General features: G+C 52.5%; 9 protein-coding genes and 1 pseudogene across 9 annotated transcripts in view, besides 2 other annotated features; all 10 read right to left on the reverse strand.

Annotated features, from left to right (window-relative positions):
- TraAM80_04773 (large subunit ribosomal protein L8e) overlaps positions 1-456 on the reverse strand; it is a gene marked incomplete at both ends in the record, with an annotated part of 633 nt that extends 177 nt beyond the window's left edge. The window contains one exon of the mRNA XM_029381687.1: positions 1-456. This exon is cut by the window's left edge and continues 177 nt beyond it. Coding sequence (XP_029238455.1) covers positions 1-456 — 456 coding nt within the window.
- Positions 457-607: 151 nt separating this feature from the next.
- Positions 608-631: a microsatellite.
- A 329-nt stretch (positions 632-960) lies between these two features.
- TraAM80_04774 (AUT2/APG4/ATG4 cysteine peptidase) lies at positions 961-2037 on the reverse strand (the record flags this gene model as incomplete). Its single annotated transcript, XM_029381688.1, has 1 exon — positions 961-2037. The coding sequence occupies one exon, from the start codon at positions 2035-2037 to the stop codon at positions 961-963; it is 1077 nt and encodes a 358-aa protein (XP_029238456.1).
- Positions 2038-2306: 269 nt separating this feature from the next.
- Positions 2307-2349: a sequence feature (A-rich).
- Positions 2350-2414: 65 nt separating this feature from the next.
- TraAM80_04775 (putative ubiquitin-conjugating enzyme) lies at positions 2415-3467 on the reverse strand (the record flags this gene model as incomplete). The annotated part of the gene is made up of 1 exon (XM_029381689.1): positions 2415-3467. The coding sequence occupies one exon, from the start codon at positions 3465-3467 to the stop codon at positions 2415-2417; it is 1053 nt and encodes a 350-aa protein (XP_029238457.1).
- Positions 3468-4974: 1507 nt separating this feature from the next.
- Positions 4975-5328, reverse strand: TraAM80_04776 (uncharacterized protein; the record flags this gene model as incomplete). The annotated part of the gene is made up of 1 exon (XM_029381690.1): positions 4975-5328. One exon carries the CDS (start codon positions 5326-5328, stop codon positions 4975-4977), a length of 354 nt encoding a protein of 117 aa, XP_029238458.1.
- Positions 5329-5403: 75 nt separating this feature from the next.
- On the reverse strand, positions 5404-5832 carry TraAM80_04777 (putative myosin heavy chain MYA2-related; the record flags this gene model as incomplete). The annotated part of the gene is made up of 1 exon (XM_029381691.1): positions 5404-5832. One exon carries the CDS (start codon positions 5830-5832, stop codon positions 5404-5406), a length of 429 nt encoding a protein of 142 aa, XP_029238459.1.
- A 212-nt stretch (positions 5833-6044) lies between these two features.
- TraAM80_04778 (myosin heavy chain) lies at positions 6045-6641 on the reverse strand (the record flags this gene model as incomplete). Its single annotated transcript, XM_029381692.1, has 1 exon — positions 6045-6641. One exon carries the CDS (start codon positions 6639-6641, stop codon positions 6045-6047), a length of 597 nt encoding a protein of 198 aa, XP_029238460.1.
- A 921-nt stretch (positions 6642-7562) lies between these two features.
- On the reverse strand, positions 7563-7877 carry TraAM80_04779 (uncharacterized protein; the record flags this gene model as incomplete). The annotated part of the gene is made up of 1 exon (XM_029381693.1): positions 7563-7877. One exon carries the CDS (start codon positions 7875-7877, stop codon positions 7563-7565), a length of 315 nt encoding a protein of 104 aa, XP_029238461.1.
- A 413-nt stretch (positions 7878-8290) lies between these two features.
- Positions 8291-8530, reverse strand: TraAM80_04780 (hypothetical protein; annotated as a pseudogene).
- Positions 8531-8723: 193 nt separating this feature from the next.
- On the reverse strand, positions 8724-11546 carry TraAM80_04781 (uncharacterized protein; the record flags this gene model as incomplete). The annotated part of the gene is made up of 1 exon (XM_029381694.1): positions 8724-11546. The coding sequence occupies one exon, from the start codon at positions 11544-11546 to the stop codon at positions 8724-8726; it is 2823 nt and encodes a 940-aa protein (XP_029238462.1).
- Positions 11547-11861: 315 nt separating this feature from the next.
- Positions 11862-12568, reverse strand: TraAM80_04782 (uncharacterized protein; the record flags this gene model as incomplete). The annotated part of the gene is made up of 1 exon (XM_029381695.1): positions 11862-12568. A coding segment is annotated over one exon (707 nt), but the record flags the coding sequence as incomplete, so codon positions are not given.

Below are 12568 nucleotides of genomic sequence, written 5' to 3' on the forward strand. Positions count from 1 at the left end.
GCTTGGCAGCTTCAGACGTGTGCGGCCCGTTTCGTGGTTGTGGGAGATGATGATGCAGTAGTCGCCCGAGGCGCGTGCGATGGTGCCGCGGTCGCCGACCTTCGCCTCCACGTTGCAAACGATGCACCCCTCCGTGATCTGGCCGAGGGGCAGGACATTGCCAATGGCAAGCGGTGCCTTCACGCCACAGAGGACGGACTGGCCAGTGAACATGCCCTCCGGCGCCACCATCAGCTCCTTTGCGCGGCGGTACTTGTACGGGTGGCGGAACTCCACGCGGGCGAGCGGGGCGCCACGGCCGGGCTCGTGCTCAATCGTCTTGACCACGCCACGCATGAAACCATGGCGCTCGGCGTAGTCGAGAATGCGGAGCTTGGCGGGGCCCAGGCGCTTGTGGCCGTGCACCTGGTAGACAGACCCGTTGCCCTTACGGCAGGTCAGCACGGTCTTTCCCATATTGTTGGTTTTGGGGAGAGCAGCACGCTAGAAACACATAACAACAAGTAGGGGAATAAGAAAAAAAAAAGTTTATACAACGATGTGGGTGGATACAAGACAGCAGAAACACAAGCACATAAATATATAAATATATATCGAGAGACCGAGTAAAACAAAAAAAACAAAAAAGAAACGGCGCCGCATGGGTCGGCGGACCGCCTGCTGCCATATCGCGTGGGACGAAGAAAAGGCACACATTCGATCCACACCTGTCTCTCTCTCCGGCAGCAGCACCGCCACCAAAAAGCCACGCATACTAAACACGTGTGTGCGCAGCCCAACATCACTCACGGACGCTTCCTCTCACAGCACCTTATTTTCACATTGGTTGTGCCCCCTGCTCCAAGAGAAATATAACCGTGCTGCCATGGACACAGTTGCTTTTCACTGCATGTTTACCGATGCACCATATTTTTTTATGCCTTCCTAATTTTTGCCTTATCGGTTTTTTTATTCCTCATGTTATCCAGGTGGGAAAGAGAAACTTTCGTTCAGGTTGAGCTTCGCGTCCGCATCCACCTTCCCCTCCTCTACTGGTCGACCCGCGGAGATACTAATAAGGGGGAACGTCAGACCGGCGTTTATCTTTGCCAGGTCCTCCTCAAAGATGGCAAAACTAGCAAGTGAGGAAACGTAGAATCCCAGGGTCATTGAGGTATCATAGCTTGTCGCAGGCAAAGCCCTCCTCGCACACGTCAACTCCCCCGGTCTATCCGGCAAGGTGAAGGCGATCTGAAGATAGTGCGGGTCCAAGTAAAACACACTGTCGCCCTGGTGACCAAAGAGAAAGTACGCAGAACGAGATTTCCCCCCAAGAATGCCGACAGAGCTTTCCATTTCAAGACAACGTTCCATAAACCGCGCGTACTTCTTCGAGATAACATGAGGCCCAAGCATCACTGGAATAAGCAACACTACATGTTTTGACTCCCGCAGTAATTCCTTCACCTGCTCTCCAAAAATTTGCCGATCAGGAAATGACAACACTACTGGACCCTCCCCGCCTGCTGCCAGGTAGGACGCTGAGAGTGCACTCAGCGTGTTTGCTATCGGTGTCGGCCCAAACCACTCACCGCACTTAACACCATGTCTTTCGCCCTCTGCAGTTATGGCGTGAATGCTAAAAGGTGCTGATGGGACGTCACAGAAGAGCACCTGTGCCTTTGCTCGCAACTCTTGCAGCTTCTCATCGCCTATTCGTGGCCCACCACCAGTGAAGTAGCGCATAAGGACATGCGCTAGCATCATTTGGCCAGTCCGAATCATGCACCCCCAGAAGAGATCGGTGGTTGACCCGTTCATAAGAGGCACAATGCGGTTGCGATGCGAAAAATACAGCAGCGCTGCCGTTGCCTTGTCAGCCCACTTCGTTGTCTCCGACCCACTGTACATGCCTGACCCGATGATATACGTTTCGACGTCGTCCATCAGTGGCGTTTTTCCCACCCAAAGTTTGAACATAAAATTATACATAGACTTAATCAGGTCAGCCGAGTCGCAGCTTGGGGCACCATCCGCCTTACGTCTGCCCACCACCATCGCTATTGCGCTTTGCCTCGCACGCCAGGGGCTTAGAAAGCAGAGTAAGCGCTGAACAGAAATACAAGAAAAAAAAAGTGAAGCGATAAGGCAGGCATACTCACATGTAAAAAAAAAAAGAGGGAGGGGGAAATGCAGAATAAAAAAAAAAAATCACGTCAAAACAAAAAGGAATAAAGGAGTAAACGGATATTTAAAAAAGTCTCAAGACCGCCGAAGTGGGGTGCACATGGAAAGCATGTGGCTCATGTCTCCTCTCACCACCGTAGGAAAGACAGAAAGGGCGCACGGAATAGAGAAAGAAAGAAACAAGCGCCGCTCCATAAAGATAAGACATTATTTACGCGGTGTTGTTATTTTGGATCGTTTTGTACGCCTCACGCCTGTGAAGCTGCACATGACGTCACAAACCCCATCGTATCGCCAGCAAGAAATGCGCCTGAGCCAAGGATCGCCCCGCAATTCACTACAGACTGCTGGCACGTGGTCTCACGCACGCTACACGCCTTCTCGAGAGGCGGTAATTCTCCTTCTTCTGCCTCGTCAGTGGGTAAATCTTGCAGCAGGAGCGGCATCACATCCCACATGGAAACTTCACCGCAAATTGAGCACGTCATCAGATGACCATCATTCGTCCATAGCACCACAGACAGGCCGTTGAATGCGTGAGCCGGTGCAGCAAAGAGCTCAACAACGGCGTTGTCATTCGTATCCAAGGTGGCAATGGAATACATGCCGTTTGCCCTGCCCACAACCATGTACTCTCGCAGGAAATGACAAGTTGTGGGAAAAGGTGGATTCACCACTTGCCCCCCTGTAGGCACCAAGTCATCCATCAAACAAAATTTCACCGACGGCTCAAGTGGGTCCGTGTAAAGTTCACCATTGCCGTCCATTCCCATGGAACACACCGCGTTCCCGTCATCTACCTGCAATACCCCAAGACCACAACAGTAATTCGACAAGGAACCAAAGCACGGCGATGACAGCTCCTTCTCTGCCCCAAAGTAACGCTCTGAGACACACGCTGTTGGGGCAAACTGAGTCAAATCAAAGGGAATAATCACACCATACTCATCGGCAATGAGGGTTGTGGGGGCCCCACGCGGATGGGCACCGCTAAGAAATATCACCGTCTCAGCGTCATGCCTAAAGACATGCAGCAGTGCCTGTTGGCGAAGATCATAAGCCAAGATGAGATTCTCCGCCAGAACTACGGCCATGTGTCGGTCCGATGCAAGCAGCAACTCGGTGGCATCTCTACTGCCTTGTTTTGCTCCTCTGCCCACGCACGCATAGTCCTTACGTTTCAGCCGCGTGTCCCACAACGTCACAGCGCCGGTGTCTTCGAGAGATGCGAAGCCGGTGGGCACCGATGTCGATGCGGCAAGCGACATGATGCCGCGTCCACTGCGACCCAACACTTCCATCTCAGCGTGCTGACAGCAACGTCGACTCGTCGAGGTGGTACGTATGTCTCTCTCGCTCCCTGTGGCTTTGTAACAACAACAAAAAAAAGGGGAGAAAAAAAACAATAAAAATATGGCGTATCACGTCTAAAATAAAAACTGGAAGGTGCTGCCGTGTCACCCTTTTTTTATTTGCCTCCGGCACGGCGTGTAAGTCAGCAGACTGTTGGAAAATTTGCAACAGTGACTGGGCGCGGTAGCCCACACAAACGAGAGAGAGAAGATGACATCAAAAAGGGTAATGTCAGCAAACCCACAAACAAACAAACGAGAGATAAAACGATGGCAGCTGCTTTGGCGATAAACACAAACGGACAAAAGAATACTCCAAGGAAAAAAAGGCTGGAAATAAGTTTGCATGCACAGCCTGTAACGCAGGCAATCTCCTCACCCCGCCACACGTCTTCTCGCACGTCCCCCCCCCCCCAAAAAAAAAAAAAACTTCTACGCATTTGCCTGCGGCTCGCAGAGTCTCGTGATCCCCACCGCCACGGCCCCCCACGGAATCTCTCCTGCATACAGAAATAGCCATACGGGCAGAGAGAGATCGCGTTAATAATATAAAAGAGAATAAAAAATTAAAAGCATAAAAACCAAAATAAAAAAATAATGGATGGGATCATTATTAACAGTGACCAAAGAGAAGGCCCCAATCTACGCAGTTATATACTGATGCGCGGGAAGAAGAAGAAAATATTACGAAAAAAAAAGGGGAGAGGAGTGTGACAAGCACGGCTTACAAAAAACTGTTTGCCCCCCTCCGCTGTTCTCACCTTCCTCGCCCTATTCCTTTCTATACATTACATATTCACAGCGTGGGTTTCCCTATCTGCGTCAGCCCAACTCTCTGGAGGATGGTTGTTCATGCATCTGTGGGTTGATGTCCCCTCAGCGTGCGCTGAGCCATCCTGAAGCACCCGCAATCTACGGACCCCATCATTCACACATGTGCTGCATTCAAATACAGCAGCAGTTCATTGTTGCACTCACACCTGTAGGGGCAAGAGCGATGGTGGCCGTAGGAAGTCGCTCCGGTGCATACTGGCGTGCCCACATCTGCGAATAAGAACAGAAACAAAACAAAACAACGAGTAAGCCACCCTCCCTCTCTCTGTCCCCCCAGAGCCTCGACAAACAGACACACAAACAAATAATGGCACACGATACCCGCATTCACACCCACTGAAAAGAAGAAAAGCACACACACACACACAGCATGCGTGCATGTAACCTCAGAGCCCAAGCACCAACGTCGCAAAGGGAAACAAAACAAGAAAGAAACAGGGAAACCATTCCCACAAGGCTTCAACATTCGCCCCTACTTTTTCCCCCTTTTTCCATAGTGTTTATGTTTCCTTTTTTCGTGGCCTTTTGCGCATTTCTTGCTTTCCCACTCTTCCTTCCTTCCAAGTGTCGTTGATATTTTTCTACGGGCAGTAGCGTAAGACCGGAGAGATGCAAAGAGGTGCTAAGGTGTAAAAACAAACATAAAAGCAGGTTGAGGAATGGAAAAAGATGGAGGGGAGCGTGCATGACCGTCGTAATGAAACAGGAGGGAAAACCCGTCGGACGGCCCCGTCAACATTTCCTCTTGTCTTGCAAAGTAACTGCCTTGCAGTGGTCCTTGTGACGCCATGCCTAACGAGCTGCTGCACCTCGGGGTCGAGAGAAGTTCATTTGCCGTTGACGCCATGGGGGGAGGAGTCTCGTGGACGTGCTTCCCAACACTGCCCTGCAAGAGAGGTTCAGCAGCCTTCTGTGCGTCGCCGCTGTGGTGCGTCGATGCGAGTTCCACGCGGTTGCGGAGGAATCCCATCTCCATTAGTTTGCCCACCTTCGTGAGCAAGGTCAGATTGCGTTAACACACGGCGCATCACCTCACCGGCAACTTCTCTAGCTACCTTGTCCCAATTCTGCTCTGGAGCCGCTCCAATTTCACGCGGGCGGACTCCACCTTGAGCGCCGCGCGGGTAACGGCAGCAACCTCGACGTCCGTCATACCGAACTGTTTGAGTTCCGCATGCTCGCACTGCAACAGCCTCGCCGGGGTGGTGACGTCGCCATCCAAGAGGGATCTCACCACCGCCAGCCGCACCTCAGCCTCACTCATGACACGCGTAAGCGTCAACGCCAGAGAGCCATCATCAACGCACTGTTGCCGAAACTCCGCCGTAGCCTCCACAGACTCATCACATTTCAGCAAGGCTGCAACCACATCGACGATCGTCAAGACGTCAACCGTGGGGGGAAGAGCGAAACAAGCTCCTCCACCCACTCCGCTTGCGTTGGTGTGAAATCGTTTGCGTTGATCTCCGCAATTACACATTCACGCTCCGCCTTTGACTGGCACCGCCCCTTGGCGAGACGTTTTAGTCCCTGACTGGTGTAAACCCAGCGTAACAGGAAAGGCACACATCGACGCAAGAGCCACGCTTTACGCCGCAGCAACAGCCGTTCCACCGACGATTAAACCTGCACACAGAGAAACACCTGTGTGTGCCCAGTAGCGCAGTTAGGGTCTAGCCAACCCCACAGTTGCTAGTGGTAGATGAGGAAGTTCGTTGCGGCAAATTTAAAGTTTTTTTTGCTTGTATAGCTTGAGCGTTGCCTGCGGCATGATGAGACAAAAATATTTGCCAAAATTGCTCCACCCAACGGCGTACAGGGCATCCCTGGTGATTTAAGACAGTTGTTCAGAGTGCTGGGACTGGCCTCCACGTTGGGCGTGATGCATCGGATGAACTGTGTCTCCGTAGATTCCAGATCCACCAGCAAGTCAGCCAACTGCGCCTTAAAGCGGAAAGTCACCCTCTGCTTGCACTTATCCGACGTGAAGTCCTTCGGCGTCAATGTCCAAATAAACGGACCCCCAAAGCTGAGGATGCATTGATACGCCTCTTCCCTCACCCCACCCGTCTTCTTCTCCAGCCACTCCTCCGTGTTGTAGTTCACAAACGCCGCGTAGTGGTTGGCGCCGAACCGGTTCCGAACTATGCTCGTGGGCTGCACAAAGCATTTGCCTTTCCGTGCCCAGGTTTCCAAAAGAATCAGCGTGAAGCGCTCTACTGTGCCTCTCTTAAAATGGCATTTTCCGTCAAGCACGGAGATGATGCCGGTATTCTTCTGATCAAACATCTGCACACACACCGAGTTGTCGGGAAAAACAATTCTTAGAACATCAATGCCCTCCCGCCTGCACTCCGCCTCGTCGTTGATAAATTTGTATTTGTTGTAGTGATTTTGCAGCGACCCATTGGCGCAGTTGATGCAGATTTACTCAGAACTGTTGCGTGTAAAGTTCTCAAAGCCGAAGATGTCCAGAAGTCCAATGTACCTGGAGTGACCTGACGTCCTCCTGCGGCTTAATGAGTTGCCCACAAAATCCGCAATGCGATCAAAAGAGGCCAACGTAGATGGCTTTGCAGAACGTCCCACACAATTTCTTCACCTCTGTCTTGTTGGTGTAAATCGTTACGAGACTCGTGTGACTCCTCACAGGGAAGTGTTCCAGAAGTAGCACAGGTTCCACCAGCAGCAGGGAGCAGGCGGTGTGAGCTGGTGCCTCATATTCAATGCATGCCTTGTCGGTTTGGCCAAGGTCAAAGCGCAGTGTCACCAGATGGAGAATAATAGCCAAGACCCTGAGAGTGTTCTTCCACACATCGGCGCCTACGCCAATGATAATAAGGGCGTGGAGTACATTCTGAATCTCTTGAGCACCATTCAAGACTTCGCCATCAACACGGCGTCGGCCGAAGGTATTTCCGCCGCTTAGGCAACTATATATTCAAGCGCAAATTCGAGGCCACCAAACCCCGTTTTTTTTTTGTTTCCTCCGGTAAAAGTCCCGCAAGCCTCTCTTAGAAGTGGTAATAATTCCGCTCCCCTGTAGCCTGTAGCAGGCGTCGACTCTTCTCCAACATATACGTAACCGTCTGCCCAACAAGCATGACGCCAGAGTTTGGGTCAAAGCAAAGCTTAATGTGCTTGCCAAAGCGCGAGAAGTTGGTCATTGCGTACCGCACTGGTATTTCCAAAGAACGCCAAAGTACGGGATTACTGCGATTTAGGTACTCGGCCAACATGTCTGTCACTTTCCTCTGCATGGTGTTGCCGCTGTGTATGAAACTCATATCCCCAAGATGGAACATCAATATTTTGGTGTTCTCTGTCTTTCCACTCCCCGATTCGCCGGGGAGGACGACAGACTAACTCCCAAGACGCCGTATGACCATCTGGGCGTAGGCCTTGTGCGCCATCTTCCAAATATGCGGCAGCAAAAAGTGGGATTGTGGGGAGTTGGGATGGTTTCTCTTGATGGGAGTCACCGTTAAAACGCATGAGTTGGAAGGCGTTCACACTGAGAATCATCCTTCCCACAATGGAGTACTGCTACTTTGGCTTCTCAAAGCACTTCTTAATGCGGTACAGGGTGGTCGACACGTGGAGGTCGCCCAGGTGAAACACGTGAGGGTCATTCGCGTCGTAGGCCTGCTCCATGTAGCCGTGAATTTGCGCCAGTGGGACCGTTTCCGTGTTTCAGGTTCACGCACTCACCACCTGTACTTTCTTCTCGCTGTCGAGCACCGCCTCGACCACACCACGCAGCCATCCCTTCTGAGACGGGTGGTAATGCACCTGCTGTTGCTACGGTGCACGCTTTCTCTCTGTATTTCCTTCTTTTTGTCTGCCTTGTTGTTGTTTCATTATTGTCTTTCATCCATTCCTTTCGCGACTGCGCCGCATACGGGGTGCCACTACTAATCCCTTTTGTTCCGCTCGCGACTTTTGTTTGTTCCTTCGGATGCCAAGACCTTCGGCTTCGTTGGCGGACCGTGCGCCCACTGCCGTCCGCGTACAATCTCGCTCGCTGCCATCGCCAAGTTCAACACCGCCCCGCACGCCAACTTCACTAACAACAGACCGACATATATATATATATATTATACAAATCGAGAGAAGAAAAGGATAGATAAAAGAAGGTACAGTAGGACACAGAAGACGCGATGGCAGAGGTGAAGCAAAGCAGCAGTTCGTATCTACTCGCAAACGGGGGATGGTTGAGGCCTTAGAGAGCATGCCTGTGTGCATTACAACCACACGTCACTACCTTATTCAGCATTTTCTTTCCTTTTTTTGTTGTTGCTTGTTTTCTCATTTGCTGTCGTCGCCTTTGCCGTCGACGTTCTCCTTTGACAAGAAAAGAAGGCTACGCCCTCACTTTTTCATAGCCGCCGTCAGTTGCAGCCCTTTGCAGTACGCAACGTCCGCCGCCCTCTCCTGTGCGTAGCGAGTCCGCATCGCCTCAACCCACTTGTTGAGACCCAACTGCTGCTGCTTAAATGCAAGGGCGTCCTTCTGCTTACTCAGACACAATGACGTCGGTGACGCGCACAACAAACGCGCGTGACGTGTGCGAACGCCCGCGAGTGACTCCGCCGTCGGCAGAGCGATCGGGATGCTGTATGCAAACCGGTCCTGTGCGAGCGCCTCCTCCGTCACCTCCGGCATCTTTCGCTGCTGGTGGAACGCCTCCTCGTCGTGCCTAATCGCCAGCTCCTCACTCCTCTCAGCAATCGTGTCGCGCACCTGCTGCTCAAACTTCTCCACAGCGGCGGCATCAAGGCTGTTCTCCGCCTCCAACAGTTCATCGGCGGCGGTAAAAACAAACGGCACCAGAACCACCATCGTGTCCCCCGCACCACCATTGACGTTCGCCACATGTTGTAAGGTAGAAAGACGTCCATGAGACCCTCGTCCTCGCCGCCCTGACCGCACCGTAACAAGTCGAACGTGGCGCCGCAATACGGCACAGGGGCCGTACCGTTTCTCCAGATTTGACGGCGAGTTCACGACCCCAAGAAGTATGAAGGACGTGTCCTTCCCAACCGGCACCGTTGAGATCACGACGCTCCTCATATTAATACCGGGCATTTGCGCCAAAGCCGCCTCGAAAATTTCCACGTCGTGTGGATTAGTCACCTGACGGGTGGGGTCGAGAACCACCACCTCCCTTCCTGCCGCATAGCCCTCGATTGGCTCCAGCACAGCAGCAGGAACCGTAAATGTCAAGGCCTCGACGGAGATGCGGAAGTGGTGCGACTTTGGTGGTGCAGCCTCCAGTCGGGGCCTTTTACACGCCAGAGAGTCAGAAGTTGCAGTATTACTCTTATCATCGCCCTCATGATCACCGTCATGGGCCTCGTCGGCGTGCTGAATGACGGACATGCGGGTGCATTCCACCACAACGCCCTCCGGAGACGCGGGATCCACCGCCGTCACCCGCACAATTTTGTCGGAAATGGTACTGTCGCCGCAGGGTACAGGGACGGGAAGGTAATAACTCCGACCAATCATCTTCGCTGTCTTTGCAAAGACCACACTATCATTCAGGGAGGCAGACACGCCACGGTCACCGCTGCCACCGTTGGCCACACCACCGTTGTATGTCAAGAGAAGGACAGGGGCCTGTTGTGTTATGTTGGAGGTGAGAGCGCGGATCAGGCTGACGCCGCCGTCAGCCACCAGCACGTGTTGACCGTCACGCAGACGAATGAGATTGCGCACCTCGCTGAGGTCGTCAATATCCACGTGGCGACTGACAAACGTCCCGTACGCCCCATCCATAGAGGCGTAGAAGTCAGGAGCATCGTAGTCCACAAACTTCACGCCAGGGAAGTCTGCATCAGCGCACAACGGCTTGACAATCTTGAGGACGTCGCATATTGTAACACGACTGCCCTCCTGAAACAGCCCCTGTGATGACGCTTTTCGCTGCTGATGCAAGCTTCGTTGCATCTCCACCTTCATCAAGCGTTTCGCCTCTTCTGTTTTGACGAGGATTTCACCCAGAACCTTGGCCCGCACCTCACGCTCCAAACGAATGCAGCCTGAGCACAGCATTGTCTTTTGCTCTAATGTATGGTTGTGTTGTCGCGCCTCTGAACACGTTGTCATCAAGGGTCCCAAGCATCGTGCACACTCGGTAGTATATTCAACAACACAGGGAAGCTCGGTATCGGCACAGTACCCTTTAAATATATGTCGAACCTCTGCGTAGATGGGCTGCATGGTGGCCTTATCCATGCCTATGACAGCCTTGTGGGAACAGGGAAGAGGATGCTCATGAACTTCAAAGCAATTGCATCGCTCTGAGCAGCTCTGCAAGCATTCATGAGTGCATGGCATAAGCGTTTGACATGCGTACGGGCAGTTTGCATGTGAGACACGTGGGTGGCATGGCTCCATGCACACATGCCCATCCCGCTGGCAAAGAAAGGGCTGAAGACACAATCGCCTGCAGGTCCGGACGATTGGTGCAACGCCGTGCTCCAGCTGACGTTGCTCCACGTGCCTTGCACAGCACAACGGGATGTGAGTTCCCACCAACGAGGAAAATCTCGCACCATCAGGCAACTTTGCACTGCCTTCTGAGGAAACGAGGGGTGTCTCTTCCTCTAACTTCATTACAAACGTTCTCCACTGCGGCCATTGAACAGTAATATGCGGTGAGGTCCAGCCCACATCCCCAATTAAAATAAACGCACCTCCTGCGCCAGCAATTGCGTCGCCAAGAAACTGTTCTTGCTGCTTAGCTACATGCAAGAAGCGGCCCACTGGGGGAAGCGCCAGGACGTAAAGAACAACCTCGAACTGATGCACAATGTGATCCCGTGCATTCATCGCAGTCAGCTCATGCGGTCCCAACAGTATCGGCAGTGTCAGCTCTTCTGAAGTCGCACCGCTCTGTAAAGCTGTCACCAGCTCGGCACGAAGCCTGGGCTTCATCTCGCCCGGGATGATAATCGCAACTTGCGTCACATTTGCACCATTGTCGTGAAACCAACGCACAAGATTCACCACCTTCTGCACCTCCCGCCCCTCTCGCTCACTCTCTACGGTGAGCTGGTGCGTCCAGAACCAGAGTGGAACCTGCAGTCCCATCCGCCAGGCCCGTGAACGTCCAAGAGAGTCGTTGTACAGAAAAGATGTGATGGCCCTCTCTAGGCGGGAACAGAGTGAGGGCGACTTCTTCTCCATCCCCCCACCACCGAAGTGCGTCGCCGCTGCTGCATGCATCAACCAGTCACAAGCACAACACCGAAAAAAAAAGAAAAAAAGTAAATAACTTCCTCAGAAGGCAGCAAGCACTCATCACAATCACGCGCGCAGCCCACACCGCGAAAAACCTCCTCACGCAGAAACCCCACACGTCCAACCATCAACGGCGTACAAAAATAAAAATAAAAACGAACCAAACCGCACAACTTAAAAAAAAAAACATCAACCCAAAAACATATAAATAAAACCCATACTTCTTACACTCAGGGTGCAAACAACAAAAACGAACTAAATTTAATCACGGAACGTGCCAAGCGCTGCACCACTCACAACAAGGCGAGAGCACCCCCTGATTGGTTTTGAAGACACGGTGTACCCTTCCCGTTCGACACCTTTATATTTTACGCCCAGGCCAACTGAAGGCCCAACACCCATCAACTGCAAATTGTAAGACTCCCCATCGTGGGGTCGGGGTTCATTAAAATCACCCACAACACGCGCATCATGCACAACAACACCACAACCACACCGACCACTAAACGAATGCTCATCCAAATCCTCCACTCCATCCCCAGGCAACAACTTTCTTTCACACAGCAAAACCCCTTTCATCCCACCATCTAATACAAAATCCACCTTCCGCTCCACCGACGACAATGAAGGGCAAAACAAATGCAAATTATCCCTCACCCTCACACCATTCACACCATATCCATCACATCCACGTGCAAAACACATAACATTACGAACAACAACCTCATCGTCCCGCTGCTTTCGGAGCTGCTCGTTCTCCGCAGCCGCATCGTCCCGCTGCTTTCGGAGCTGCTCGTTCTCCGCAGCCGCGTCGTCCCGCTGCTTTCGGAGCTGCTCGTTCTCCGCAGCCGTATCGTCCCGCTGCCTTTCGGAGCTGCTCGTTCTCCGCAGCCGCATCGTCCCGCTGCCTTTCGGAGCTGCTCGTTCTCCGCAGCCGATCGTCCCGCTCCTTTCGGAGCTGCTCGTTC

This window comes from Trypanosoma rangeli (genome assembly GCF_003719475.1).
Source record: "Trypanosoma rangeli strain AM80 chromosome Unknown Tra_15.4_contig_00144, whole genome shotgun sequence".
Classification (NCBI taxonomy): domain Eukaryota; phylum Euglenozoa; class Kinetoplastea; order Trypanosomatida; family Trypanosomatidae; genus Trypanosoma; species Trypanosoma rangeli.